Source organism: Nymphaea colorata, chromosome 11 (genome assembly GCF_008831285.2).
Source record: "Nymphaea colorata isolate Beijing-Zhang1983 chromosome 11, ASM883128v2, whole genome shotgun sequence".
Taxonomy (NCBI): domain Eukaryota; kingdom Viridiplantae; phylum Streptophyta; class Magnoliopsida; order Nymphaeales; family Nymphaeaceae; genus Nymphaea; species Nymphaea colorata.
In genome coordinates this window covers 14,206,871-14,234,785 of record NC_045148.1, presented here as the reverse complement: position 1 = coordinate 14,234,785, position 27,915 = coordinate 14,206,871, and the positions used below count along the sequence as shown (strand labels likewise).

The 27,915-nt window shown below is 38.0% G+C and overlaps 1 protein-coding gene across 3 annotated transcripts in view; it reads left to right on the top strand.

The window, feature by feature from the left end:
• The first annotated feature begins 4,216 nt into the window (after window positions 1-4,216).
• Window positions 4,217-27,915, top strand: part of LOC116264385 (nuclear pore complex protein NUP107) — a 34,510-nt gene continuing 10,811 nt past the window's right edge. For all 3 annotated transcript variants that reach the window (XR_004174833.2, XR_004174832.2, XM_031644554.2), the window contains exons 1-20: window positions 4,217-4,405; window positions 5,362-5,741; window positions 6,633-6,702; window positions 7,992-8,107; window positions 8,306-8,337; window positions 8,420-8,545; window positions 10,377-10,535; window positions 18,145-18,237; window positions 18,325-18,492; window positions 20,226-20,324; window positions 20,646-20,881; window positions 20,962-21,019; window positions 21,422-21,513; window positions 21,687-21,818; window positions 23,861-23,983; window positions 24,624-24,722; window positions 24,808-24,999; window positions 25,240-25,414; window positions 25,819-25,975; window positions 26,450-26,652. Coding sequence is in view for 1 of the 3 variants with exons in the window: in XM_031644554.2 (XP_031500414.1) it covers window positions 4,326-4,405; window positions 5,362-5,741; window positions 6,633-6,702; window positions 7,992-8,107; window positions 8,306-8,337; window positions 8,420-8,545; window positions 10,377-10,535; window positions 18,145-18,237; window positions 18,325-18,492; window positions 20,226-20,324; window positions 20,646-20,881; window positions 20,962-21,019; window positions 21,422-21,513; window positions 21,687-21,818; window positions 23,861-23,983; window positions 24,624-24,722; window positions 24,808-24,999; window positions 25,240-25,414; window positions 25,819-25,975; window positions 26,450-26,652 (2,790 nt within the window). In the remaining 2 variants the exon portion in view is untranslated. The remainder of the gene's footprint in view (window positions 4,406-5,361; window positions 5,742-6,632; window positions 6,703-7,991; window positions 8,108-8,305; window positions 8,338-8,419; window positions 8,546-10,376; window positions 10,536-18,144; window positions 18,238-18,324; window positions 18,493-20,225; window positions 20,325-20,645; window positions 20,882-20,961; window positions 21,020-21,421; window positions 21,514-21,686; window positions 21,819-23,860; window positions 23,984-24,623; window positions 24,723-24,807; window positions 25,000-25,239; window positions 25,415-25,818; window positions 25,976-26,449; window positions 26,653-27,915) is intronic.

Below are 27,915 nucleotides of genomic sequence, written 5' to 3'. Positions count from 1 at the left end.
AGAGAGAGAGAGAGAGATTATCATGGACACTCCCTATGCTGCATGGCAATTGTACACATCTTGATGCAAATGACGTTTTGGTTGCTAACAAGCGCTGTCCTTGTCCGTTTCGGTTGAGCTATACCTGTCTACTTGGCTAGAGTGGTCGGCTGAAGACTTTGAAGGCGAAAGAGGTCAAGAATTTGAAATAGAAAATGCATTTTTGACATGATCTTGTACAAATTTGTCTGCACCCTGTTTGCTTGTAAGACAAATTGATTCACTATTTACTCAAATGTATCAATTCAAAAAGTTGTCGAGGAGCAGCCAATTTTCAATTAGAATCAGAATGTTCAAGTTCCAATTTGTTGTTCTATTATTAATATATATAGCATTAATGTATTTTTTAAAACATTTTAAGTAAGTTTTAAAACAAATATTGGGCATTCGAAATAAAGGCGAACTTCTAGATCCCTCAGTATTTGGCAGAAGTCGAGTCACTGGTGAGATTCTTTGTGGGTCTCGACCTGCTGCATAAGCCTGAGCAAGCATAGGCTCTAAAGGTAGACCAAGTTACTTTTAGTCGGTTTCAATGCTTCTGACGCTGTCGGTCAAATTTTTTAAACTTCTTCTTCAACATCATTTTCACTTTATTTTCAGTCGACGTAGACTATTTTAGAAGCACAACGAGACAAAAAATATAATTAGAGTATTAACCATTATGTTAGACATCACACGTTCTTGTTCACTTTTCACATTTCTATTTTTTAAAATATCCGTGGTATATGCCGCTGCACTTTGAATGATATGACATGACATAAAATACAAGCGGAATAAGAGGGCAGCAAAAATGTGTTCATTGGTGCCAGAGGGTTATATTTATTTGCACAAGATGGAGAACTTATATTTGATCCTACACCAACCTGCGTCCATGGCCCATGGTCTTCACTATAAAAAACAACACACACAGGCACACACACACAATATGTATCTGTGTGTGTGTTTGATATTGACTATAATGTTGTTAGGATAACTTTCTTTTATATATTTTTTCCTTATATATATATAAGTGTTCACTTTAGCATTTAATGAGGACAGTGACGGACAAAGTTGTTCCAACTAATAGTTGTTGGAATTTCACGCGCAAACAGCTCATGATGAATGGACTTTAGGTGTTAAAAAAATTGTAATTGTGATGAGAAGAAAAATGACTTAGGCAAAACCTGCAGCATTTAGTAATATTTCTACACAAGCAACTGGATCGTGATCATTATAGGCACAAGGCATACTCATATTTTCATTTGGAACACAATTCCATCGCTATGACATATGCATGAGAGTGATCTTGTAATGTTAATGGCTTGAGCAAAGGTTAATGGAGCTAGCTAGCTAGCCATGATTGTTTAGGTTTTTAGATTTTGGGTTTTGAATTTGAATGTCTAAAGTTCTTATATTATTTGAATCCAAACTATTTACATTAGGGTTGGGCATCGAGTCAGGTACTTGACGGATACGTGGTACCCTGCCCTATCAGGTCTGGGTTCATGCCTCAAAAAACCAACTTGATGAGGCTCGATTCTACCAGATAAGTTATTTAATATTATTTTTGTTTTATTAATATTATATGTTTTATTAATAAAAATATATTTTATATTCAATGAATTTTATTATATGTTTAAAATATATATACATTAACTGGGCTGGCTCCAATAGTTTTGGGTGTTGGGTTAGGTTCGGGCTCGGGTTTCAAGTGTTGGGCTGGCCCGTTCGCGACTTTTATTGAGTCAGGCCAACCCGATGCCCAGACTCAATTTACAGCATTCATCCAATAGATGCAAAGTAGACTCAATTTACATACATAAGCATTCATCCAATAGAAGCAAACGCGAACTTAGTAAGTTCAGACCTTCCTCTAAGAATCCCAACCCGTGTTCCTTCTCATAATCAAAGTAACTTCATCTATTTTTGACATCCATATACGGTTTTAACATTTTGATGTCCTTGAAAATATTTTTCTGTTTAAACCATTGTCACCAATATCATTCCATGGTTTTTAATGATGATATTTTTTTTAAGATTTTTAATGGCAAAGTTGTTTTTAAGGAAAATTTGGGGAAAAAATCGAAAATGTTAAAATTAAAAATATTAGGTGCAAATGAAATAAATAAGAAGTCAATAAGGAAACATAAATAAAACCATATAAAGTGATGAAAGAAATGTTTTAATGACAAAAAAAATGATGAAAATAATTTAGTTTGAGTTATATTTAAATCCATAATAATATCAATGCTAAAAAATAAAAAATGAAAAAAATTTGCAAAAAAATGTGATAGTAATGTGATAGATATTTACCCTCTTTTCAAAATATAGCGATCTTTTTTATGTTAATATTGCGATATTTTAAAAAATATCGCGATATGTATGGCACTGGAACTTTAAACAGTTGGTCAACAAGTTTGCCTCTCTTGTGTAAAAGCCTTTGAATGACTTCCTCGAATGGTCATTTTGTCAAAATCAAGATTCGGTAAAACTTGGTGGCATTTTATTTTAAAACCTTTTTTTTTAAAGGGATGAGTGCCGCTTTGTTAAACTTAAACATCTCTTTTGTTGAAATTGAGTTTTTCTCAAATCCAGTTTTGATTATCATCTAAAAGCACTTTAAATTGGTGTTTTAAAGGCAAAACAAACCTTTTTCCTTTAAAAGACTCTATGTGAAGGGGTCACCAAACATGCCCTTCTCTTAATTTGGGATTCAACTCTTCCCTTCGTCATTTGGACGGTTCCTTCGCTTGCTGAATTCCTTCACAAGTATCCATATATCTCAAAATGTGGTTATGCTACGGGTCCCGTAGATTTTGTTTCTTCTCTAGACTGACTAGCATGTGCCTTCATTTTATATTTTGGTGTAGCCTCAGGTGTTGCTACCTATGTCACACGGGTGCGGATGCGATACGGGTGTGGATACAAAGATACGGGTGCGGATGCGATACGGGTGTGGATACAAAGATACGGGTGTGGATACGGCAACTTTCAAAATTTTCGGATACACAGACACGACTATATTAAATATTCTAAAAAATGATAAGATTAAAAAAAACATTAAATTAATAGTTCACTCTTACAATCTTGTGAGAAAATATGTTTTATCACAAAAGTACTGAATATTTGAAAGGATTGTTTATGGAAATAATTGGATGCATCACAAAAAATTGATAAAATGAAAAAAAAAACATTAAATTTGTATTTTTTATTTTTTGTGGTGTCCTTGCCGAGTCCCGTGTCGGAATCGTCGTGTCGGCGAGTCGACACGGGTACGCGGCCTCTTTAGCTGCGTCCGTGTGACATAGGTTGCTACCGAACTTTGTAGATGGTTTCAGTAGAGAGTCGGCTCTTCATTTTCTTTACCTTTGTGCACCTCATTCTTTGTTAATAAAGGTTCGAGAGACCTCTCTCTTTCTCTAAAGTAGGTTTGCGTTCGAACCTTGATATAAGACCTCCTGAGTGGCGATCCACTATTCAATTCAAGTGTCACACAATCACCATTTACCGTCTATAAAAATACCACTCATGAAAATCGAATTCAGATACATTATCATCATGAATCCAAACCAACCAACAAAGTAATGCCTTCTCAGCAATATTTAGGCAGTGTTTGTGTATGGTGACTTGAAAATGTGTTCGATGATAAAGAAACATATTTTTAGATTTTTAAAAATATATTTTTTAATTTGATATAAGAAACACATTTCTAAATTTTCCACAAAAAAAGAGATATTTTTAGAAGCACATACAACAACAACAAAAAAGGGTAAACACATAAAACAAGCTATCTTAAGCTTTGTTTGGTTGGAGGGAATGAGAGGGAATGAAATGGATGGAAAGGAAGGAAAATGAAAGGAACTAAGAAAAATGAATTGAAAGAGTTGATTAAGAAAAAGAAAGATAAGAAAAGACTAAATAACTAGTAGATTAAAAAGAAGGAAAAAGAAATGAGGGGAAGTGTAGGAATAATTTTTTTTTTTACTTAACCTTTTTTCATTTCCTTCATAATTCGTTTGAGATTTACACTATATACAATCCGTTTGAGATTTACACTATATACAATCCTTTCCTTTTATTTTTCTTTCCATGCATGCTATCCTTTTTCTCTCTTTTCTTCCTTTTTAATTAGCGGCGTCGCTGGCGGGCTTGCTTTTTAGGCTCAATCTGGGGTCACCAACCAATTTAGCGTCTGCTACTTGTAAAAGAGGCGCCAAATTTGTAAACCTCTGGGAACGAGCTCTGTCGCAGAATTAGGGTTTAACAGATCATCATCACTATCGTCTTCTTCTCTCTCGATCTGGACGATGGAGTGCGAGATGGAGGATGATCTCCCTGAGTTTGACCCCCACGACCTCCGCGTTCGGGAGAGGTTTCGACGTTACGGGTACTCTCTCTCTCTATCTCTTTCACTCTCTCTTTGTGCGCTAATCCTTTTCATTCGGACATGCAATACTTTTTGTGACCTCCTGGTGTTGCTATCGGTTGCTCTGCTAGGAATTAAAGATCGACGGGTGATTCTTTTAGAAGTTCGGAAAATAGCGTAAGTTAGGTTTTTTCCGGTACCAGAGGCTCACATCTTGTAGTCTACCGCTTTTAGTTGGCGGGATAGTTCTAATTGCGAGCCGTCAGGGAAAAGCTTAACTCAGGCAGGATGGACAAAGGTGGATTCGTGGAGTAAATGTGAACAGGTCGGGTAGGGGAGGGCGTGGCACATGTTTCTTGTTGGAAAGGTTTACTATATCTCGCAATGTGTAGAGAATTTTTGAACCGTTTGTTTTCAGATAGGTGTAAGGACACCATGCACGTGGCGGTTCCTCCGCGAGAAAAAGCCGGAGGGAGAGATGGTTCAACTAGCCGCTTTCCTGGCCTTGGAGGGAGGGGGAGCGTCAGCGGGAGGGAGAGATGGATATCCAATAGAGAAAGCTTCAAGGAATTAGTAAGGATAATTGGTCCGTCGATATCATGGGAAAGAAATAATCAGACCGCAAGTTCTAGAAAAAGGAAAATAACCTTCCGCCTAGTGCTATTTGATAGTTTCTCTTTGCTCATGCATCTCTATTTCTATCAAATAGTAGGTTACTTTCAGTGACAAAGAAAACAAAAAAGAAAAACCATCCGGCCACAGAGGTAGCGGATATATATATATATATATATGTATATAATGTATGGTTATATTTACATAGATATAGATATCTGAAAGTGCCACAGTCCATCCCCACCTAGCACATGCGTGTCACCGAACTAAGGTTATTTTGTGTACGGTTATTTTATGTATGTATGTATTATGTGGATTGCGTTTAGCGTTATTAGGTGATAACTCTGAATGAAATTTATATGCAGGAAAAGGCAGGCATTTTCTGGCATTTCTCAACACGAAGATAATTCAAGTTCAAAATCTGCTGAAGCAAGGTTATTTTTCAACGGACTTGATATCCAAAGACGGCCTAATGCTGCACTTTTTCTAGAGGAAATTAAACAGGAGATTGAGAATTATGAAGTTGATGACATTGAAACGACTCCTGGAAGAGTGATATCCTCATCCAGAAGAAGATTGCCAGCTGATGGGCAGAGTTTGTCTGAACTGGATGATGGATATAGGTCAGTTAATCTACTGGCTACTCCTTCCTCGAAGCCCTACAAGCATGAAGATGATGCTTCAGCTGATACTGGAGGAACGACATTCACTTTATTTGCATCACTTCTTGAATCTGCACTCCAAGGTAGTCCTCTAATCATCAGAAAATTATATCCTGCCCTCTGAGGGGAACATCATACTGTTGAACCACTCCTTTGATCTCGTGCACTTGGTGGAATATTTGGTTAGATAAGCTCTTTTTTTAACCATTTGTTTTCACCAAGGTGATGCTTAGCTAATGATTTTTGCAAATAATCTGACATTAGTGCTTGCACGATGCTTATAAGAAGGGCTGAAAATTGATTCTACTTGGTAATTACAAGTACTTTTTTGTATTCATATCTGGTCTGAATCACGATGCATTTAGATGATCTATATCTGAACTGTTTGCAGCCGTATCCATAAGAATTTTAGTGGATAACAGGTTTTTAAACACTTCCATATTATTTTATGATTCTTGATTTAAATGTGCATTCCAAGTGAAGTTTCTTTTTAGGCTTGATATGTTCATCTGTTGCCTTGTTGGTGGAGCTTGATAATATATATGTTATTCTGCTTAAAATCAAACTGTGTGCATGAGTTTGGCATTGGGTTCTATTGTGTGTTTCTTAATCTTTCATATTGAATGTTTCTTTCCAGATCGATTTTCAACCTTCCTGTTATAGCTGTAATAATATGCCTAGGCTACCTCAATAATATCCTTGCTTGTAATTTGTAATATTCATGTCATGGAATGCATTGCTATACATACTACAAATTTTCCTTAGCAATTAGCATATACCTTCCTGTCACTTATGGACTTCTTTTGTGTCTAACAGGAGTTACAGGACCATCTAGTAATGTACATCCTGTCTTTTGGTGTTCTATTTCTTTGTTTCTTTGGTTCCACAGGCTATGACTAGGAAATATTATAGATGCCAAGTTGGACAAAGACATACCTTGGTCTTATTTTTTTTTTTTGCTGCACATTTTGCAGGACTAATTCCCTTCCCGGATCTGATTCTACAATTTGAGAACACATGCAGGAACATGTCTGAAACAATAAGGTGCAACATAGACACAGTTGTTTTTTGTTGCATGGAAGATTCAATGCATGAAATCCATAATATGATTCTTTTTGTATTTTTTTGTGGTTTTTCTTTTTCATTTTTGGTGCTTGCCTGATATTTGTTCTTCCAGTTCCTACTGAGCACTTGTGAATCACAGTTTCTGGTTCAAAAATTTCTTTGTGATACTGTGCTGCCCGTTTTATTCCTTGGTAGGAAAAAATATCTGAAACGGAATTGGATCTGACAGGGGAAGCTTGTCCAGGAGCTTCACAGTGGCTATTTTCTGTGCATGTTTTTTAAAAAAGAACAATCTATATTTTTCCAGGTGGCACTTGTTTTCTGTTTTCTGCTTTATCTTAATGAATGTCTTTGGCACCTAACATTCTTGTATTTTTGATTTGTTAATCCATGCTTTATAGGTTTCATTTTTTGCATGAACTTAATTAAAATTTTACCTTTGAATTGAATGTCTTTAAAAATAAGGGAAACAAAATAAACTATTCATGTAGCTACATGATGTATACCAATTGCAAGTGTTGGCCAGGATGAGGTTAGAAAAGTAATGTAATAGTGCAAAGTTAATCTGTATAATTTTGTCATGGGCTTGAAACTGGCTCAACCGCTGAAATTCCCACATGCATGAGATCATTCATCCATTTTTTTTCCCGATACAGTTATAGTGTGCCTTCTCTTGTTCTTGCATATTGTTGACATTTAGGAGGCACTCAGTACCCTGAAATAAATTTTAAGGTTGTCCTTTTGCCTCAATGTATGGGGAGGGGGGCATGAAATAGTGAGACCTCCCCAGGGCGACCTTTTTCCTGAAATTGAATGAACTGAAGGCATAACACTTGTGAAAGGTTGGAATGGTGTATTGGCTGCCTGAACTTTCACCCTCCCAGCACACCCTGAAAAAAGCTTTAGGATCATCGAACATCGAACATCAAACACACCCTTAGTTTTATACATGCTGATAACAATTTGAGAAATAACTTTGTAGCAAGTGTACTTTGAAAACTTTGGGTGATGGTCAATTGGATGACATTGAAGTTCTTGGATGATACTTTGCAGAGCAGGTTAATTTTGAGAACTTGAACATCCTAATTAATCCCAACTTTTATGGCTGGGTTCTGAGGAGTTGCTTAGTCAGAAAGATATATTATTTTTGTCTTTGTTGCCTCTTGCTGCATTATTCTTGAAAATGATGCGGGTATGGTACTTTTTAATTTCTGAAATTGTTTTGGATTTGATGTGCTATGCCTTTCAACATTTTGTTGGTTGGATAGGGATGAGGCCACTGGACGGCACCGGATTGTAGAGGATAAATTAATGCGGCAAAAATCTAAGCTGTTGAATGATGAGGCAGCTACTTGGTCACTTTTATGGTATCTTTTTGGAAAAGGTACATTTTGCTTGTCCTGGAAGACATAAGATATAATAATATATCACATACCCTAAGGGCCTAATGGTGCCCGACTCGTTTAACCTATAAAAGGTTGCTCTCGGTTACTGTCATGACATGTAGAAAAAAAAAAGGAACATTCTGTGAATCTGTAGTATGTACCTTGCTTTTGTCTGAAAGTTGAATTGTTATTTGTAGGAAATGAAGAAATTCCAGAAAGCTTGATTTTGGTAAGTTTTTGTAGGTGTCTTCTTTTAAATGTGCTTAGAGTGGTTATATATGCATTTTAAGTATACCTTAATGTTATGACAGTCTCCTTCAACATCACATCAAGAAGCATGCCTGTTTGTTATGGACGATCATACAACACAACTGTGTCTTCGAATTGTTCAGTGGCTTGAAGGTTTGGCATCAAAAGCACTTGATTTGGAAAAGAAGGTATGCTTCCTATATGCTTGTTTCTCAGTTAGAAGTTCCTTATATTTCATGCAAAATACTGATTATATGATTGATATTGTTGAGTAAGGTGTTGTTGGCAATTGGCATATCATAGGCATACATTGATATTCTTGTTTGTGACTTTGAGCTTCTGCACTCTATCTATCTCTTGATTCTGGCAGCCCCAACTTATAGCTGCAAGGGTTGCTGTGTGATCAACTATGCACTTTGCAGTTTGCACTATGTGATCTGTGAAGCTGCTTAATTTGTAAAAGCAATTCATTTTGATGTTAATTTTATTGGTGCTGCTTCCTGAGTTCAACCAGGAATTATTTTGTTGTGATTCTTGTTGAAACATCGCCCTCATTAGAGTTGACTGCAAATATGGTAGTATTTACTTAGGTTTAATACGTTTTCCATTTTCTTTTTCATGTGCCATTTGACTTCCTTCCAAAAAGTTTTGGGTATCAGTTTCCTAAATGCGAGGGATGATAAGGTATGCCAATGCTTGCAATTTCTAACAGCATATGAAGCAAAAGAAGTGAATTAAATCAAATCCCATTAAGCTTGATGCAGACTAGAGTTCAGCCATCTCTTATTGTCACAAGCTAATATGTCCTTCAAAATAGTGATATGAGTGGCCATGGTTATATAGACCGATGGAAAGTCTGTTTCCTTCTCACCTTTGCAAGCTTGTCTTGGAAATCTAGTGCTTCCATATGTAACTCTATTGCAACTAAACCCCATGAGTGTTGTATGCTGCAGCAATGAACTTTTCATGCAGTTGACTGGCTGAGGCAAAGACTCAAAATCTTGCCAAATCTGATTGAGGTCTGGAAGAAAGTATGGTATCTATGCAAGCGCTTGAAGGACTGTTGTTCTGATTGTCTAAATGCTGAATAATTTTTCCTTTTCTATTATTTTCTATTGTAGTTCTATCCACGGATATCAGCCACAAAAAAGTTTCATGTGTAGGTAATGGACTTGTCAGGGATATTTGGGTCACACCCTTATGAGACACAATGGCGTTTTGCCTCCAGCGCCGTTGTAGGCGTGTGTGGGTAATGGTCGAATCTGGGTTTTTGACAAGCCCTGTTTTGACAAAACAGTGTTTTCAAAAGGGAGTGGATAGCCTGGCTCTCCCTAGGTTTTTAGAAAATGTCATTTTGGGCATGCCACCCAAATAGATAAACCGGGCTTCAGAAACTAGTTGGAAAACCAAGTTTTAGAAAATTTTGATTTTTACAAAACATTCTTTGAGGGTGTCATCCAAATCCTATCCTAGTTCTTTGAGACCTTTAAGTGTTTGCATAATGTAATCTTTCTATGTACATACAGTCTCTGTTATTGAGGAGTACTACTGAATTATATACATTGCTGAATTTGCATGTGCGTATGTCATTTTCCATACAAAAAATTGGTTTCAACTTAGCGTGTTTTTTGACTTTTTTGCACTTTAAGCTTTTGTTTGGATGTAACATAGTATTTTCCTAAAAGGGTGTCAGCTTCATATTTTGGCAATTCTTGTGTGTTAGTAAGAAATGTGTTCTCAGAGAGTTTCTGATAATGTTTATGAGAATGCTATTAATCAACTCTGTGCATGTGTATGTTGGGGGATGGAGGTGAGGCTTGTTTAGAATTTATATCACAATCCTTGCTGGGATGCTGTATACTTATTTATGTTGTTGAAGGCCATGCTATGAGTGATGTTTGGCTTTGTAAGATCTTGTTTGTAGAATGGATAGTTCATAATCCTTTCTTTCTTTCTCCTTTTTTGGCATCTCTTCTGGTGTTTATTTCAATTAACTTGCTTTTAATGTTTCTTCTTCAGATTAGGGGTTGGCATGTTGGTTCGTATCTTCATAATTCAGGTTTATGGCAACGGACACAGAGGTTTCTTAAGAAAGGAGTGTGTGATTCTACTCTTGTACAACATTTGGATTTTGACGCCCCAACTCGGGAAGATGCGTTGTTGCTCTCTGAAGACAAGGTATGATTTCATGATTAACAAGAATGTGATTTATATGTGTGACATGGGGTGCTGCACCCTCACCACATGTACTCAGTACGCACCATAGTCTCAAGTATAGTCACAAAAAACACGTTTTTTTTTTGGAAAAAAATGTGATAAATAAAATTGCCATTTAAAACTAAAAAAATGCGTTAAAAATGTTAGAAAAAGAAAAAAAACACATTTTTAGTTCATTTTTTCATGTTTTTTTAATGCCAAACAGTTTTTTTTTTCATTTTCTAATTTTTATTTGTTGCAAATCTACTTATTTTTTGATGTTTGTGTTATTAGTGTCTTAATAAACAAATCTACTTATTGATTTTTAGTTTTTTTAAAATTTTTAAAATTTACCACATTTGTCCCTTTTTTTCCTATTTTTTTCAAGCTCGCCATACCCAAGAAAAACCTCGGCGTTTAAAACTTTGAAACGTTATTTGTGACTATGGTCTCAACTTGTTTTTTAGGAAAATTTAGGCAATGGATGATCTTACTAAATTTTAACACTTTGAGTACTTTTGGGCATATCAAACTTTGTGTTTGCAAAATATAAAACCTTGTTTTTTGGGTAAAAATTTAGGAGAGGAAGATCCTACTAAATTTTAAAATTGGAATATTTTTGAGGAAAACCTTTGGAATAATGGCATATCAATTTTTTATGAATATAAAATATATAAAGTCTTGCAAAAACTTGGCTATCAAAATGATAAGGACATGAATGGAAAATAATTATGTGCGAGAGAGAGGAGATATGATCTTGTACATACACATATGTATTTATTGGTGTGCCATTATATGAAAATGGTGGAACTGCACCATTTTCTAGACCAGTTTTAATTGAGTTAAAAATTATTGGAGGTAAAAAAGTGGGCGTAGTTATTTTAACATGATCCTCTTACTTTTTGGCTTCTTATCTTTACCAGGGCAGCAATCTAGCCATGACTTGGCAATTTTTTATGACAAAATTGTGAACTTTGTAGTTTGAACAATTTGGAAGAACTTTAAATGTATTTCTTTCCCAGAAATTTTAAAAAGAGCCTGTTCTTGTTACTATGGTTAATGGTGTACACCATATTCACAGATCTGGATGATAGTTTAAAGATATCATGAATTTTTTTGGCTAAAAAATGAAAAAAAATGGAAAAGCAACGTTATCTGGAAAATATCATGACATTTTCCTCATATTTCCAAAAGAAAAGTACAAGGATTATTGCAAGAACGTTAAGATAATTTGAATCTATTGCCACTGTTTGTTTCTTGTAAAATTTTAAAAATTATTTTGAATATCTGTTGATGCTTCGATGGGAAAAATATCTGAAAACTCACTAGCTCTTAAATTGTCAATTATCTTTTATATATGTTTTACTTTTTTGAATTCCCGAGGTTATCCCAAGTGTAGAGATACGAACAAGAAGAAGAGGAAGAGAAACAATGATCACGATGTAACGTGGAAAACCCTCAACACGAGGGAGAAAAAACCACGAATGAGGAGGAGTTGGTGCCCACTAGCAGCCAGACTCTCTCTCTCTTAAGATTATCATTAACAGATAAGGATTAGGGTTACATGACTTAAGTAGAGCCCAAAAACGGGCTACAAGGCGGGTCGGGTATGGATCCGGACCCGAACCACACAATCTATCAACACTCCCCCTCAAGTTGAGCATACATATCAAACATGCCCAACTTGGATACATTCCTCTCAAATGAAGCTGAAGGAAGAGCCTTCGTCAGAACATCAGCAGTTTGGTCTTCAGACTTCATGTAAGGTAAGATCAACTCTTTCGCATCAATTCTTTCCCGAATGAAGTGACGATCAATTTCAACATGTTTTGTTCTGTCGTGAAGAACAGGATTGTTGGCTAAGTTGATTGCAGACTTGTTATCACAGTACATCTTCATATGTCCTTCAATCTCTATTCCAATGTCAGTCAACAATATCTTCAACCATAATAACTCTGACACTCCCATAGCAATTGCCCTATATTCTGCCTCTGCACTGGATCTAGAGCAAACATTCTGTCTCTTGCTCCTCCATACAACAAGGTTTCCTCCCAAGTAGACACAGTACCCTGTAGTGGATCGTCTGGTATCACCACAACCTGCCCAATCCGCATCAGAGTAGCCCTCGATTTCCACAGTCTCTTGTTTCACATACAGGAGTCCCTTGCCAGGATTTTTCTTCAGGTAGCATAGCACTCTGTCCACAGCCTTCAGATGTGCATCGGTTGGCGCATGCATGAATTGGCTCAAAACATTCACCGCAAAGGTGATATCAGGTCTCGTGAGGGTAAGATAAATTAGCTTCCCAACCAAACGTTGATATCTTCCCTTGTCTTCTTCACATAGAGGCTCTCCATCTCTAAGACTCAACTTGTGCCCAGTGTCAAAAGGGGTAGGTGTAGGTCTACATTCCAATTTACCAGTTTCTTCCAGCAGATCCAAAGTATATTTCCTTTGGTTTAGTACAAGACCAGTACTAGACCTAGCAACCTCCATACCAAGAAAATACCTTAGCTTGCCAAGATCTTTGAGGTCGAATTCTGTAGCCAGTAACCCTTTTAGCTTGATAATCTCCTCCTCATCATCTCCAGTAACAATCATGTCATCTACGTAGACGAGCAGGATAGTAACCCTGCTCTCATTCTTCTTCACAAACAGAGTGTGATCTCCATTTCCTTGTTTGTATCCATGACGTAGCATTACTCTTCTCAGTCGTTCAAACCACGCTCTGGGCGATTGCTTAAGGCCATACAAGGCTTTTTTCAGCTTACAACATTTTTCTGGTTCTTCATATCCTGGAGGCATATGCATATATACTTCTTCTTCGAGGTCACCATTTATGAATGCATTCTTAACATCCAATTGATACATCTTCCATTCCTTCATCACAGCAAGGGATATAACCACCCTCACAGTCTTCATTTTCGCAACAGGAGCAAATGTTTCCAAGTAATCAATTCCATATTTCTGACTAAACCCCTTGGCCACAAGTCGAGCTTTATATCTTTCAACACTCCCATCTGGTTTGTACTTGATGGTATACACCCATTTGGATCCAACTAAGTGAGCGGCTTCAGGAATCTTCACCACTTCCCATGTCAAGTTTCTTCTTAGGGCATCTATTTCTTCTTTCATTGCATCAGCTCACTTGGAGTCACTTTGAGCTTCAGCGACAGTCCTGGGAATCACAGCCAAAGAAAGAGTAGAAACAAAACACTTGTAATCTTTCCCAAGTCTGGAATAAGAAACAAAATTACCAATGGGGTGTTGAGTACATGACCTGACACCCTTTCTCAGGGCAATGGGAAGATCGTCATTCTTCTTTTCAACCTCATCATGAGTCTCCACGGTAGGACTTGGTTCATCCAGGGAAGGAGTGGCATTGGGATTGGAAGTAGATCTAGCATCACAAGTCATCATCTCTGTCCGAGTACCTCGTCTAGAATAGAACTGTCCAAACAACTGAGGGCCTTCCTTCTCAATGCTATTGTCACACCTTTCCTCCTTCTCAGGCACATCAACATTATTAAGTGATTCTGCTTTCTTGTAGTCCAAAAAATCTATAAACTGAAGTTCCTGTCTCTGAGAATACTCTTCCCTGCCCACAGACTGCTCCCCCTGAAGAGGATTCGCACCAAAGTAAGAGGCATGTTCCAAGAAGGTAACATCTCTCGTAACATAGGCTCGACCAGTAATAGGATCAATACATTTGTATCCTTTTTGCGTAGGGGAGTATCCAACAAAGACACCTTTGATAGACCTAGGATCAAGTTTCTTGACATTTGGACTGTGATCATGGATAAAACATACACAACCAAAAACACGAGGAGGAAGAGGAAATGGTGGACGACTGCCAGGAAGCAACGAGTGGGGAGTCTTACCATTCAAAACACGACTGGGCATGCGGTTAATAAGATAGGCACTAGTAAGAACGGCATCACCCCAATAGTGTTTAGGAAGATTTCTTTGAAACAAAAGAGCCCTGGTGACATTAAGAAGTTGACGATTTTTCCTTTCAGCTACCCCATTTTGAGGGGGGTATAACTACAGGATGTCTCGTGAACAATCCCCCGTTGTCTAAAAAACTCCTCAACAGGCTGACACATGTACTCACGGGCATTATCGGACCTGAAAGTTTTAACATTCGCACCATACTGGGTATGCACAAGAAGAATAAATGTCTCGATGATGCGAGGAACCTCGCTGCGGTCTTTTAACAAGTATATAAATGTAGCACGAGAGAAATCATCAATGAAAGTGATAAAATACTGGAAACCTTGACGGGTATGAATGCCCGAAGGTATACATCAGAGTGAATCAGGGAAAAAGCTTCATTAGCACAACTAGAAGAAAGAGGGTACGACGCCCTCACATGTTTGGCAAACTGACAAACATCACAAGAAATGGAAGACACATCAAAGGAGGAACACAAGTCTGGAAACAAATGTTTCAAAATCCCAAAAGGTAAATGCCCAAAACGTTCATGCCAGTACATAAAAGACTGAAGACAATCTTCTCTTCTCTTATCTGTCTTGCGGATCGCTGTCAACAGAGCAGTAGCCACACGTATGGGAAGACGATATAATCCATCAGAAGCTAAACCAATCCCAATCCTCTTCCCTGTCACCAAGTCCTGCAAAACACAACGATCGGCAGAGAATATAAGTTCACAATTCAATTCTTTAGTAAGTCTACTGACTGATAAGAGATTTAAAGGAAACTGGGAAACATGTAAAGCGCCCTGCACATGAAATTTGTCCAACAAGGATAGAGTGCCTTCGCCTGCCACACAGGTAGAGGAACCATCTGCAAGAGAAACACGTTCCCTTCCCGAGGACAACTTATACTCATGAAACAATTTTGGATTACCTGTCATGTGATGAGTAGCACCACTATCGACAATCCATTCCCCCACAGAAGAGTTACCTTGATTGCCAATAACTGCAAGAGCATGATTAGCTGTAGTTTCCTCTGAGGTCTCAGTCTTGTTGACATCGATCCTGCCCAAATAAGCCCTAAGTTCACGAAGCTGGTCAGCAGAAATGGAGACTTTTTCTCCACTAGAGGCTTGCACCTCAGACACAGGCGTTCTCCCAGTCAAAGATCTCCCTCTGTTTCCTTTCTTTTCTGGATGAAGATCCCAGCAATAATCCACAGTGTGACCTGTCTTCTTGCAGTGAGTGCACCGGCGAAGAGATCTAGATGGGCCGCCAGGACCACGACTCACGAGAGCAGATCTCTCGTTATAGGGCACAAGTTCCCTCTTCCCTTCGTTTGTAACAAGCCTTCTCTGTTCTTCCGCTTCAACACAGGAGTACACATCTTCAATACTGGACACCTCCCCTGAATTCAGAATCTGGCTTCGAACACCTTCAAACTCATCATTTAAACCTGCTAAAAATAGGAACACCCTGTTTTCCCATTCATGAGCAACATAGAGCGCCTGATCATGGGGACAATGCCAAGGAATATCAGAATGATAGTCAAGCTCTTTCCACTTGGCTTTCAAAGCCCCATAGTACTCTGCAACAGACGAGTTCCCTTGTCGAATGCCATAGACTGTCTTCATAACTTGGTAAGTACGAATTGCCGTTTTCTTTTGGCCATACATTTGCTCGAGGACCACCCACATGTCTCTAGCAGTCTTCTTCCGAAGGATAAGGGGCTGAATATCGGCAGAAACGGAGTTGACAATCCAAGTTTTCACTTGATTATCCTCAAGAAACCAAGTATGCCACACATCACTTGTTCTTGCTGGTTCGGGGTTGCTCCCATCAATATAGGCCATGCGACCACGGCTAGCAATCCCCATAGTCATAGCAGGTGACCACGAGAAATAGTTTTCCTTGGTGAGGCGAAGAGTGATGACCTGCATGGGAACATTCTCAGTTCTAGAAGCCCCTATTTCAGTCGGATTGGTGTTGACGGTGGACGAGGAAGAGGCTGCCATAATCACAGACCAGTAGGCAGCAAGGGCAGCATGAAGCAACCACACGATACAACACCAAACAAACGGACAAAGAGCAGGAAACAGAACCAAGCAAAGCGGCGCTGGGCGGAAACAGACCAGGCAGTCGGCGCGGCGCTGGGCAGAAATAGACCGCCGGAACCAGGCAGAGCGGCGCGGCGCCGGAAAAGGACACGCCGTTGGGCGGAAAAAGACCGCCGCTGGACAGGTCGTCGTTTGGGCAGGCCGACGCTGGGCGGAAGCAGCTGAACGGTAACGCCGCTGGCCAGGGCGTCGCTGGGCGGAAGTGGCGGACTCCTGAGCGGCGCTAATCAGAGCGTCGCTGGGCCGGTTGTCGCTAGGCGGAGACGGCGGAATCCTGAGCGGCGCTGATCAGGGCGGCGCTGGGCGGAGACGACGGCGGGATGACAGACGACGCTCGGGCACGAGCGTCGGGCACGGGCGAGACGATGAACAGTGCCGGGCGATTCTCCTCCAACACGGGCAAAAGACAACCAGAAACGCCGGAACTTCACGGCTCTGATACCATGTAGAGATACGAACAAGAAAAAGAGGAAGAGAAACAATGATCACGATGTAACGTGGAAAACCCTCAACACGAGGGAGAAAAAACCACGAATGAGGAGGAGTTGGTGCCCACTAGCAGCCAGACTCTCTCTCTCTTAAGATTATCATTAACACATAAGGATTAGGGTTACATGACTTAAGTAGAGCCCAAAAACGGGCTACAAGGCGGGTCGGGTATGGATCCGGACCCGAACCACACAATCTATCAACACCAAGAAATGGGAGCCTGGGGCAGGTGTATATGCATCGCAGGGACATATGCAGGAACAGTTGGATACATACATGTGAGTAGGGCTGGTGCATGGTCACCACATGCCTGCCAGGCCGCCACCAATTCAGGCCATCTGAGTGGTTGCACATGCACATACACATTAACTGTGGAGTACTATAAGATGGCTAATTTTTGTACTTTTGTCCAGGAAAAATTTTCTTTGGAATGTGGTACTATCAATCTGGTGTATTTGACATTAATCATGAACTTCTTACTGTGTACATTTTGATATTGTGTGATATTAATGTCAAAAATAAGAAAAACAAACAAGAAGGGAAAAAATCTTGATATTTGAAAAAAAGGGGAAAAACTATTTATTGCTTTATTATCATGCTTTTTTTGTGATTTTTCATTTTTCTATTTTTTAGCATTGATATTATCATTTGAAATATAACTTAAAATAAATTATTTTCGTCATTTTTATTATCATTAAAACATTCCTTTTATCACTGCTATATAGTTTTATTTATGTTTTCCTATTAGTTTCTCATTTATTTCATTTATATCTTTTTTTTTGTTTTTTAAAAATTTTCGAGTTTTTCCCGAGATTTCCAAAAAAAAAAAAACAATTTTGCCGTTAAAAACCTGAGAAAAATCTCGCCTGTTAAAAACTCGAGAACGATATTTGTGACAATGTTCGTCTTTTAGAAAGTTTCCATGTTGGATTTTCTATCTTTTGCGAGTTTGTGTTTCTTTCTTGTATAAGATATACATGCTATTGTGTTCTATCATCAAAGCATTAATAAGAATAGTGATATTATGCTGTTATTCTTTTTTGACATTAGAAACAAGAAGATTCTCTTTTAGAAGACATATGGATTTTACTAAGAGCAGGTCGATTGGAAGAGGCATGTGAGCTTTGTCGTTCTGCTGGACAGGTACTTTTCATAATTTAGCTTTTTGTGTTTCTCTTCTCTTTTCTGTAGTGGACTTAAAATTGAGATTTTATCTTTTCATGTTTCAAGCCATGGAGAGCAGGAACTCTATGTCCATTCGGTGGATTGGATCAGTTTCCCTCTGTTGAGGCACTAAACAGAAATGGGAAAAACCGATCATTGCAAGCCACTGAACTTGAAAGCGGTATTGGATTTCAGCGCCGCCTCTGGAAATGGGCTTGTTTTTGTGCTTCTGAGGTACAGACAGTTCGTGCAATTATCTTCTCAGTTAATGTTATAACCTTAGCATCAGGTTTCATGCTTGGTTTTTGTTGTTAATTGTTAGATGCCTGCCGCTGCAATGCGATTTTGACATTCTCAATGACTGTTTGAATGGAATCTGTTTTTCTGATTGAATGTCTCACTTTTAGGACTGTAAATGCGATTGCAGGTGGGTGGAGAATGGTCAAGATTGTCTGTTCGATATTTGTTCACTGTCCAGAGAATCCTACTAAAATCAATTTGTGCTATTGTGTGGTTTGTGAACAAAGATAAAGCGAAAAGCCTGTTGAGAATCTCTGGTCATGTAGTCATTTGCACATCAATGCCTACTTAGCAGATGTCCGTAGCTAGATTTCTAAATCTTCTTCTCATTTGTTTGACATTATAGCATTGTTACCTGTGATGTTCCAATGGAGCTTGTACAAAAAATTAGTATAATGTTTGAGAACAGAAGATAATGAATTTGTTGGAACCTTTGCTACTATCTACTGCTTGAAAAATCAACACTGTCAAGTGTGATGTACTGTTTTACATATTATTTGGGCCACTGCTAGTTTAATATTTTTATAACTAACAGAAGTGGATTTGGAGGGAGATAATCACATATTTTTTTTATCTGGTTTACTATTATGAGGGAAAAGGAATGAAAGAAAATCACCTGGTCCTAGTTCTAACTTGTGGAAAGCAGTGTTTGAAGGTTCTTGGAAGTTTGTTTCAGGGAAAAATGTTGTATTTTTTTGAGTTAAATAATTAAAATTGTTTCTAGTGGTTGTTCACAAGTATTTGAAATTTAATGCATATTGTAACTACACAGGGTTTCTCTTTGTTTAGCTTTGTCTCTATTAATGTGGGAACGTACCAAGAATTAAAATATTCTTACGGGAGTTGGTAATTTAAGTTCACTGGCAATCAGTAAGTACCTTTGCTACTTTTGCGTCACTGAAACTTCCAGCAGCCTGTTTGGTATGGGTTGGGTTTGGGCCCTTGACACCATTAAATAGATATGCCTGTCTTTCAAGTGAGAGTGCATGCATGCATAAACACGTGATAGACAATTTCTTTTTTCTCAAAAAGAAGGGAAATTTCTAGAGTAGGATCCATATATAGTTATAAGTACTCAAAGCAGACTAGCGTGATTGCAGAAGTGAAGGTAAAAGCATGTCTTACTGTGTGTGATTTTATGTTCTTTGAGTATTTTTTTCTTTCTGAGTGTTGTGGAAGTATTATGTACATTTCCAGTATTATGTGGTAGAGTAGTTTCACCATTCTCTTCTACATCTATTATTGGTGTCAATCATAATTTGCTGTATAATGGTATGATCATGTGTCCTTCTGAATGTGTTAATGCTGAAACCTTTGCTTATGCTATTCAATCTAATCTGGGATGATGTTAAAAATAGTTTATTTTATGCATTATGTTTTGATATTTAGTTGAGCACTTGTTTTATGATGTAAAAGGGGAAAAAAGATTTCAAACTTCAATGATTTCCTGATTTTGTTGTTACAGTTGCTGTCAGTGTTCTACATGCACCATTCGTGTTTATCTGTCTATGCTTATACGTTAAGTTCAAATTCTGTTTCACAATTTCATGATTTTTATTTTAAAAGAACTCTCTTGAAGCTTAGTGAAGTTCTGGTGAAAGAAGCTTATTGAAGTTCATTCTATGCCTGAGACTGTTGATCCATGAATGTTCTTATGGTTGATGCAGAAAGTTGCTGAACAAGAGGGCGGGAAGTTTGAAGCTGCTGTTTTTGCTATTCAGTGCAGCAATGTGAAGCGTGTTCTTCCTGTTTGTAAAGACTGGGAGGTACTTGTTATTTGGTCTCATGGCTGGTCCTTTGCTTGGCATAGTGAAGTTCTGCAGCTTAAGAAATTAGATTATCTCCGACACATAAAAAGGGTGTCTGTTTCTCACCATTTGTATGTTCTATTTCCTTTTTCCTTTCGTTCTTTTGGTGAGTGGGGGAGGGGGATGTAAGGTGATGTCGTCGTGTCACCTGTGGGAAAATTGCTGTTTCTAATTAGAAATTGGAGATTTGTCTCCCTTTTGAATTTATTAGACCAACATTCGTGGATATGTTTTGACCACTTTGCTGCTGATCGGCTTCCCTTTTCTTGGCATTCTTAGTCTGCATGTTGGGTGATGACAAAGTCATGGCTTGACAGTCAGATTGATTTAGAGTTGGCTCGTCTTCTGCAAAGCAAATCAGGCCAAACAAAGAGTAACGAGGATTCCTTTTGTGGTGTGAGTAGACAAGGTGATCAGAGCATGAATGTTTATGTTGGCACAGAAACATGGCCATCCCAAGTTCTTGACCAGCAGCCCCATGACCTTCGGGCTCTTCTTCAGAAGCTTCATTCAGGGTGCGTCTCTTTGGCATGGTTTTTTCCCCTCTTCTTTAATAGAACATTTATTTAAGTGACTCTGTTTTCTACTATGGCAGTGAAATGGTACATGAAGCTGTGTCCCGTGATTGCAGGGATCAGCACCGTCAGATCCAGGTGTGGGATACTCGTAACTCCAATGAACAAAATACTTCATTCTTTCTTCCATTTTTCTAAAATGATGGTTATTTCATCTAAATAAAGTTCTGCCTCTGCACATTTTGTCATAATCATGACTGGCTTCAGTGGTCTGTCCTTTAGTAGAAATTTGATCTTAGACTTGTAGATTAACATGCTATAATTTTCATACTTTGTTCTAGGAAAACCTGTGCTTACATGTTGGCTGAGAATGTGAATTAATTTGAGTTGGTATTTTCATAATTCATTACAGTTGCACTTGTACTAACTCTAGTAATTGTTTTACTGTCTGCTTTCATGGCTAGCCTTCTTTGAGTTTGCATGTACTGTAGCCAATACCTTGTACATTTCCTGATTTTCTCTGACACTGTTGTTGGATAGATGGACCTCATGTTAGGTGATGTTGCTCACCTCTTGGACCTTCTGAAGTTTTGGATAACTCCCTCAGAGGATGACAATGACATGGTTTTCAGGTTAGCAGTAGTAACCCTCTGTGCCTCCTCCCTTTCCCGGCCAACCCCCAAGATCGCCCACTCTCCCCCAACCACTCCCCATCCAACACACACACACGCACACACACACACACAAAAGGAAGGGAATTGTTTAGCTTTATTGCTCTTCTATTAATTGAACACTTATTACACAGGCCTTGTGGTGATCCTCAGTTGGTTCGCTTTGGCGCACATCTGGTATTGGTGCTGAGATATCTATTAGCTGACGACATGAAAGATGCTTTTAAAGAGAAGCTTGTTATTGTTGGTAATTTTATACTGTACATGTGAGTATGTTTCTGTTCAGAATTTTATTGAATTTATTGATGGATATAAACAATTATGGTAATTGGTTTGACTTTGTGAGAAAATAACATGAATTTCTATCAGCTCACAAACGGTTAAAAGTAATCCTGGATCCATCATGAAGCTTCATAAATGGAAATAGTAGCCAATAGCCATAAGTGGAACTAAGCCGATGTTTCGACAATCAACCTGGAGTCCTGGACTCAAGATAGTGAAATAAGAACAATTACAGTTTGGTTGAAGTACTGAATTTGGTTGAGCAAGACTGCAAGTGAACAAAGAAATATTTGCTCCAAAGATAACTGAACAAATGTCGATCTTGGCCAACAACTAATGTACAGTGTGGTTGCTAAAAGGTTCCCCATCTGTTGCTGAGAAGTAGGCATTGCCTCAATGGCCGTGAGAACATGTTTGCCATCTCCAGCTAACCTAGTTTAGATTATATTTATACTAATGGACTTATGCCTATTTTAAGAAACAAGATATCCTTGACTGAGAGTGTAAGCTCAAGCCTTGACAAGTAATGATGCCCATGTAAGTCTATCTCAAAAAACTAGTGCCCATGTTAGGCATCTGTTCTGAGCAGAGTCGTTTGCTTTAGTTGAGTCAGAGTGAAGTTACGAAGTCTTAGGGAGTTGGTTAGTGGGTCGGTAAATGGACCCAGTACACGGGTCGAAGGTAATTAGAGAGCCTAACCCACCCCACTTATTGGTTGTATAAAGCTGAGCAGGGATTAAAACCCTAATACATAATGAAATCTCCCTGTTTCTAAGTGAAGACTGGCTTTCATCAAGATTTAGTGTGCATGAGTTGCTTGTTGGCGTGAAGTCTCACATCCCACCATGTGAACATCATCCATTATAGTGATCAAGTTGCCTACAATATGACAGGATTGAACACACACACACACACACACACACACACACACATATATATATATATATATATATATATATATATATATATATATATATCCAAATTAACATGACTCATGAATCAGCACATCCACTTAGTTAACACAATTTAGTTATTAATGTGATATTTTCACTCACAGCGTACTTGCATACTTGTAATCGTTAGCATATCCTACAAATCTGCTGCGTGTGGCTGTATTTTGTAGGGGAATGTTCAACATGCACATATACTACAAACCAAAAACTTTCAAGTCATTGTAATAAGGATGAACACTGAAAAAGGTAAAATAAGGGGATTGATTTCCCAAAAGCACCATATCTGCTGTTGAATAAAAAACTTTTTGTCCTTAGGCCAATGTGAATGTGACTATCATGTAACCTACTCAAGGCATCCTCATTAATATGGTGATGTTTCTTTTCAGCAACACTATTTTGTTTTGGGTGAATGTGTGGAAGGCACTTTGTGACATTAAGCCTCACTAGTTGAAATGTTTAATGAGAGTCCTTGCAAGAAGTAGTTTCTCCCTGCATGACATTGGAAATGTATAATATTAAAGGGAAATTGATTTTGGACTATGGCATGGAAAGAACAAATAATTTAGAAACTTCACACTTGCGTTTCATGAAAAGTATCGAAGTATGACTTGAATATTTATCTATAAAAATAACATAATATCAAATTCTATAAAAGGAGCATTATGGGGCAGGATCTTAATATCACAATAAATAATTTAAAAGGGTCTTGACGCTCTTTGGTTTATTGAAATTAAAATGAAGAACATGACCATTATAAACTGGTCTGATCCTGTTGGATCCATATCCAGATCCGCTGGCCTCTAATGTCACATGCACCTGAGGCATATCCCCTCCTATCAGACTACGATTAATACAAGTAAAATGAACTGGTGGGTCAATTTTACAATTATTTTGCCTGTTCCTTTATGAATAGTACAGTCTGTGTCCTGTATATAGCTGTGTTCATTTGAGTCCTTATTTTGTGTTTCGTGTCTTACTGTCTTTTTTCAAAATTTTCCTTGTTACTGTTTCTGATAGTTGATTCTTATTCGTGAAATTGATCTGTTTATTGTTGTGGTCAAATGTGATTGCAGGTATGCTGTATATTTATTTTCTCAGAACCATGAGGAACTTGTTGGAGTTTATGCATCTCAACTTGCTCCTCATCTTTGTGTTGACCTTTTTGTACATATAATGGAAATAAGATTGATGGCCAGGTGATTTTATAATTTCTTGTTCTTTCTTGTTGCTAGTTAAATGGTACTATTTTACAATATGATCTATCTGAAGATTCTGAATGCTTATAATTTCCCTTCGTATGATTGATGGTACATGTCCATATGTAGAGCTTATATGTGAGTATCTGTTGCAAAATATTTTGTTGTTCACCTGTTGCGTATCAGTTGATTTTTAAATATTTGTATTGCAGTGTGATGCAGGAGAAATTCATTTAATATTATATTTAGGCTGGATCCATATTGGATCCATTTACTTGGTTTATTTATGTGGTTCCTTATCTGTTTTGGATTATTAAGTAGAGCTTGAACTTTTATTTGGATAGTGGATCTGAGATCCAATATGTTTAGGAAAGCCTATTTAAGATGGACGTGTGGTTCATTTGGAGAGAAGTTGATTAATGAAACCCTAATTTCTTATTCATTTCTTGGTTTTCCTTCATTGTTTCCTTCCCTTGTTTCCATGCTTTCTTGCGTTCCTTTAATTTGCCTGCTTACTTGTCATTTAGATTGTAGTTTGCCGTGAGGATTGGAGCTAACCCTCTAACCATTGTGTCAGGTTGTCAAATAAATGTGGTTAGTAGGTATATTTTGCCTGATTTTTTTGTATGGTTGTAAACAGTGTTCATGTCAAGTACAAGATCTTCCGGTCTGCGATGGAGTACTTGCCTTTCTTATCCACGGATGCTTCCAAAGGCTGCTTTGGGGATATTCTTGAAAGGTTATATATATATGAACCATTTCCGCATGTTATGAAATCTTTGAATTTTCTGTCATGCATGCTCAATATAGTGGTCTTTGTACAGGGTTTTATCTAGGTCTCGCCAAATCATTTGTAATAAAAGTGATGAAAATTCACACAATGCAATGGAGCAACATCAACTACAAACCATTAGGAAGGCTATGGTTGTCCAATGGCTTTGTTTTACTCCACCGTCGACAATCAATGGTTGTGAAGAGATCAAAGCAAAACTTCTCAAACTGGCGTTGGCACATAGGTACAATAATTATTTTATTATTTCCGTTTTACATTTAAAATCTACACTAAAGATGTCAAGTTTCATAGACCATTCATGATTTGTACTTTCTTTACAGAAGTGAGTACTACCGCACGTGAATGTTATTTTTGAAACACAAAGTGACACACAAGTGAAGTCTTGTCTACATGCTTTCGTTTGATTGGCATATAGGCGTGCTTTCCATCCTTTTTCTGAATTTGCAATCTTGTGCTGTTTCAGCAACATGCTGTTTAGAGAGTTTGCTCTGATATCCATGCGGAGAACTCCTGAACTGCCTGCAGGAGCACATTTGCTGCTAAGCTTCTTAGCTGAGCCTTTACAACAGCCTATAGATAGTTTATTTATGGAGGAAGAGGATGACATTTCTGAGGACATGGTTGAATTCAAAGATTGGGTGGGTATTAGCTGGTATATGAAAAGTTTACTAGTTTACTAATTGTTTCATGGTGTCCTGTCACGCAATTTATTGTATTTGATCTTGGTTATGAAATGTTGAGACATGATCATAATGTTGTCTTCTATCTTGTGAAACTAATAAAGAGGGAATACAATACTTTTTTGGAATTTCCAGCTGGAGAAAGTGTTGAAAAAGTACCTATTGTTTATGAGGTTGTAAAGAAAGTAAACCTTTTTGAGGATGTATATTTAAAAACTGATGATTATCCTGGGAAAAAGCGCATTCACTTTTCAATCGAAGCTTCCTGTTAAGGACCCTAAGAGTTGCTAATAGAATTGGTGACCATGATTTGCAGTTTGAATATGTCTTGCGGAATAATTAAAACTGTTATTTTCTCTCAGCAAGAATTCTACTCCTGTGATGCTACTTACCGGCGTTGGCTCAAAATAGAGCTGGAGAATGCAGTTGTTCCTCCTCATGAACTTGCTGAAGAAGAAAGAGAAAAAGCACATATTGCCGCTAGAGAGATGCTTGATACATCACTGGGTCTTCTGCTAAGTAAGTATTTCTGGATCCTGGTTCCTGCTTGCAATAAGCCTAATAATCCTATCTGTATTTACACTAATTTTCCAACGGCAAGCTTAACATGACTTACTCCTAATGGACAGTGAACTGCTGTTATTAAAGTATTTTCCAAAGCTTGGCATAATTGCATGAAAAATGTTGATAGTTTTCCCCTTTTGCAACAAAAGGTGATTCTTCAAAAGGGCAATACTTAAAACCTGCAAGTTGAGGATTTGACTTGTCTCAACTGGGTAAGATAGGCAGACTTTGTAACTTTTTTGGTGTCTTACATAATCTGTTTGTGTGTGTGTATATGTGTGTGCATTTGGTTCTTTTGGGTTGTCCTAGCTTGGGCTTGCTAAGGCTTTGCATTTGATATTGGTTTATATCTCCTTTCTGTGCAAGTGCATTTTTATTTCTGTAGATTAGACGTTGCAACTTATTCATGATACTATGTTCGCATTGCAGAGAGAGAAGCACCTTGGTTCGTTGAAGGTTCAACTGCTTATAATGATCCTTCTGATTGCATGTTTCTTGAGTTACATGCAACTTTGATGCTTTGTCTACCAACAGGAGAGTCGGTGTCACCAGATCCTACTCTTTGCACTACATTGATGAGTGCTTTATATTCTTCTGTTAGTGAAGACATTGCATTGGAACGCCAGCTGCAGGTATGGTGCAGTTCTTCTGCTTTAGCATGAGGAAATTGTAATGTTATTTTGTTCATTGATGCAAGTACATGGAGACTTTCTCTAATGCATGCATGATTAGTTGGCATGATTTCTTTTAGGTTTTGTCTTTTTGTCCAATCATTGTTCTCTTTGGGAAATTTGTTTAAAGAGATCCTGATGTATTATATGGGCCTTCATGTGTGTGTTTTGTGCATAAGGTTTAAATAGTATTGACCCTTGTGTGCACTCATGTCAGACGTTTGGTTGTAATAGATTAATGCCATGGGTACTGGCATCTCTAGTGAAGAATGGCTTCTTTTGAAGAAAGAGTACTTCTGTGTCTCTGACATGATATCTGCAATTTCCATTGAGATGGATTATCTACCAATGGGTGATTTGATAGGTCCTGCTTCTGGCAAGACATTTGAATATTTAAATGGTAGTGCTGTATTATCAAGGATTCAAGAGGATTAATTGTCAACGTTATCTATCCAGCAATAAGCTGGGATTACGTCTCTTGTGGCAGATTGTCAAGCAGTTTGAACGGTTCCTTGTCATCCTAGGAAAAGCATTCTACATTGGCAGTGGTCTGACAATTGAAATTGAGGAAGAATATCAACAACATGACAAAGTATTTATATGCAAGAGTTGCAGGCTTCAGTATATTACAACTTAAAAGAACTTGAGGACATTATGACTGGTTCTGGACTAAATGAATTGCCTAAAAAGAATCATTTAATTTTGTAATAAGAGCATGACAACTGAATGTTCTTATTGTAATAAGAGCATGACAACTGAATGTTCTGTAAAATTTGTTGATTACGAATTAGGTGGAGGGTTTAAACTTTGAACTGATCTTCTATGGAGAATTGAATTGCTTTCCTGAGAAGCTGTTTATTGGATAGGGCTAAATGTCATGGTCATGGGCTGCACATCTAAGTGCTCTACATCTGGTTGTTCTTACACGATACTTATGGGAGTACAATCTTTATCTGGGGATTAAAAAAGCTTGGTAAAGCAACCTCCTGAAATTTGTCACACGGGCATGCAGCATTGGAATCTCATTATAGGTACTTCCAGCTATATAGTTTCCACTTCCTTTTAACTGATGGTTGTGAGAAGGCATACAAGTTACAAGGTTGACCTTAACCGACTTCTCAATAGGTGCTTGGCCATCCTGCTTTCCAGTTTCCAGGCTTACTGTGGTATGGCACCTGAAGCTGAAGCTTCCTTGATGAAAACGAGATTCCAAATTTGATAGCT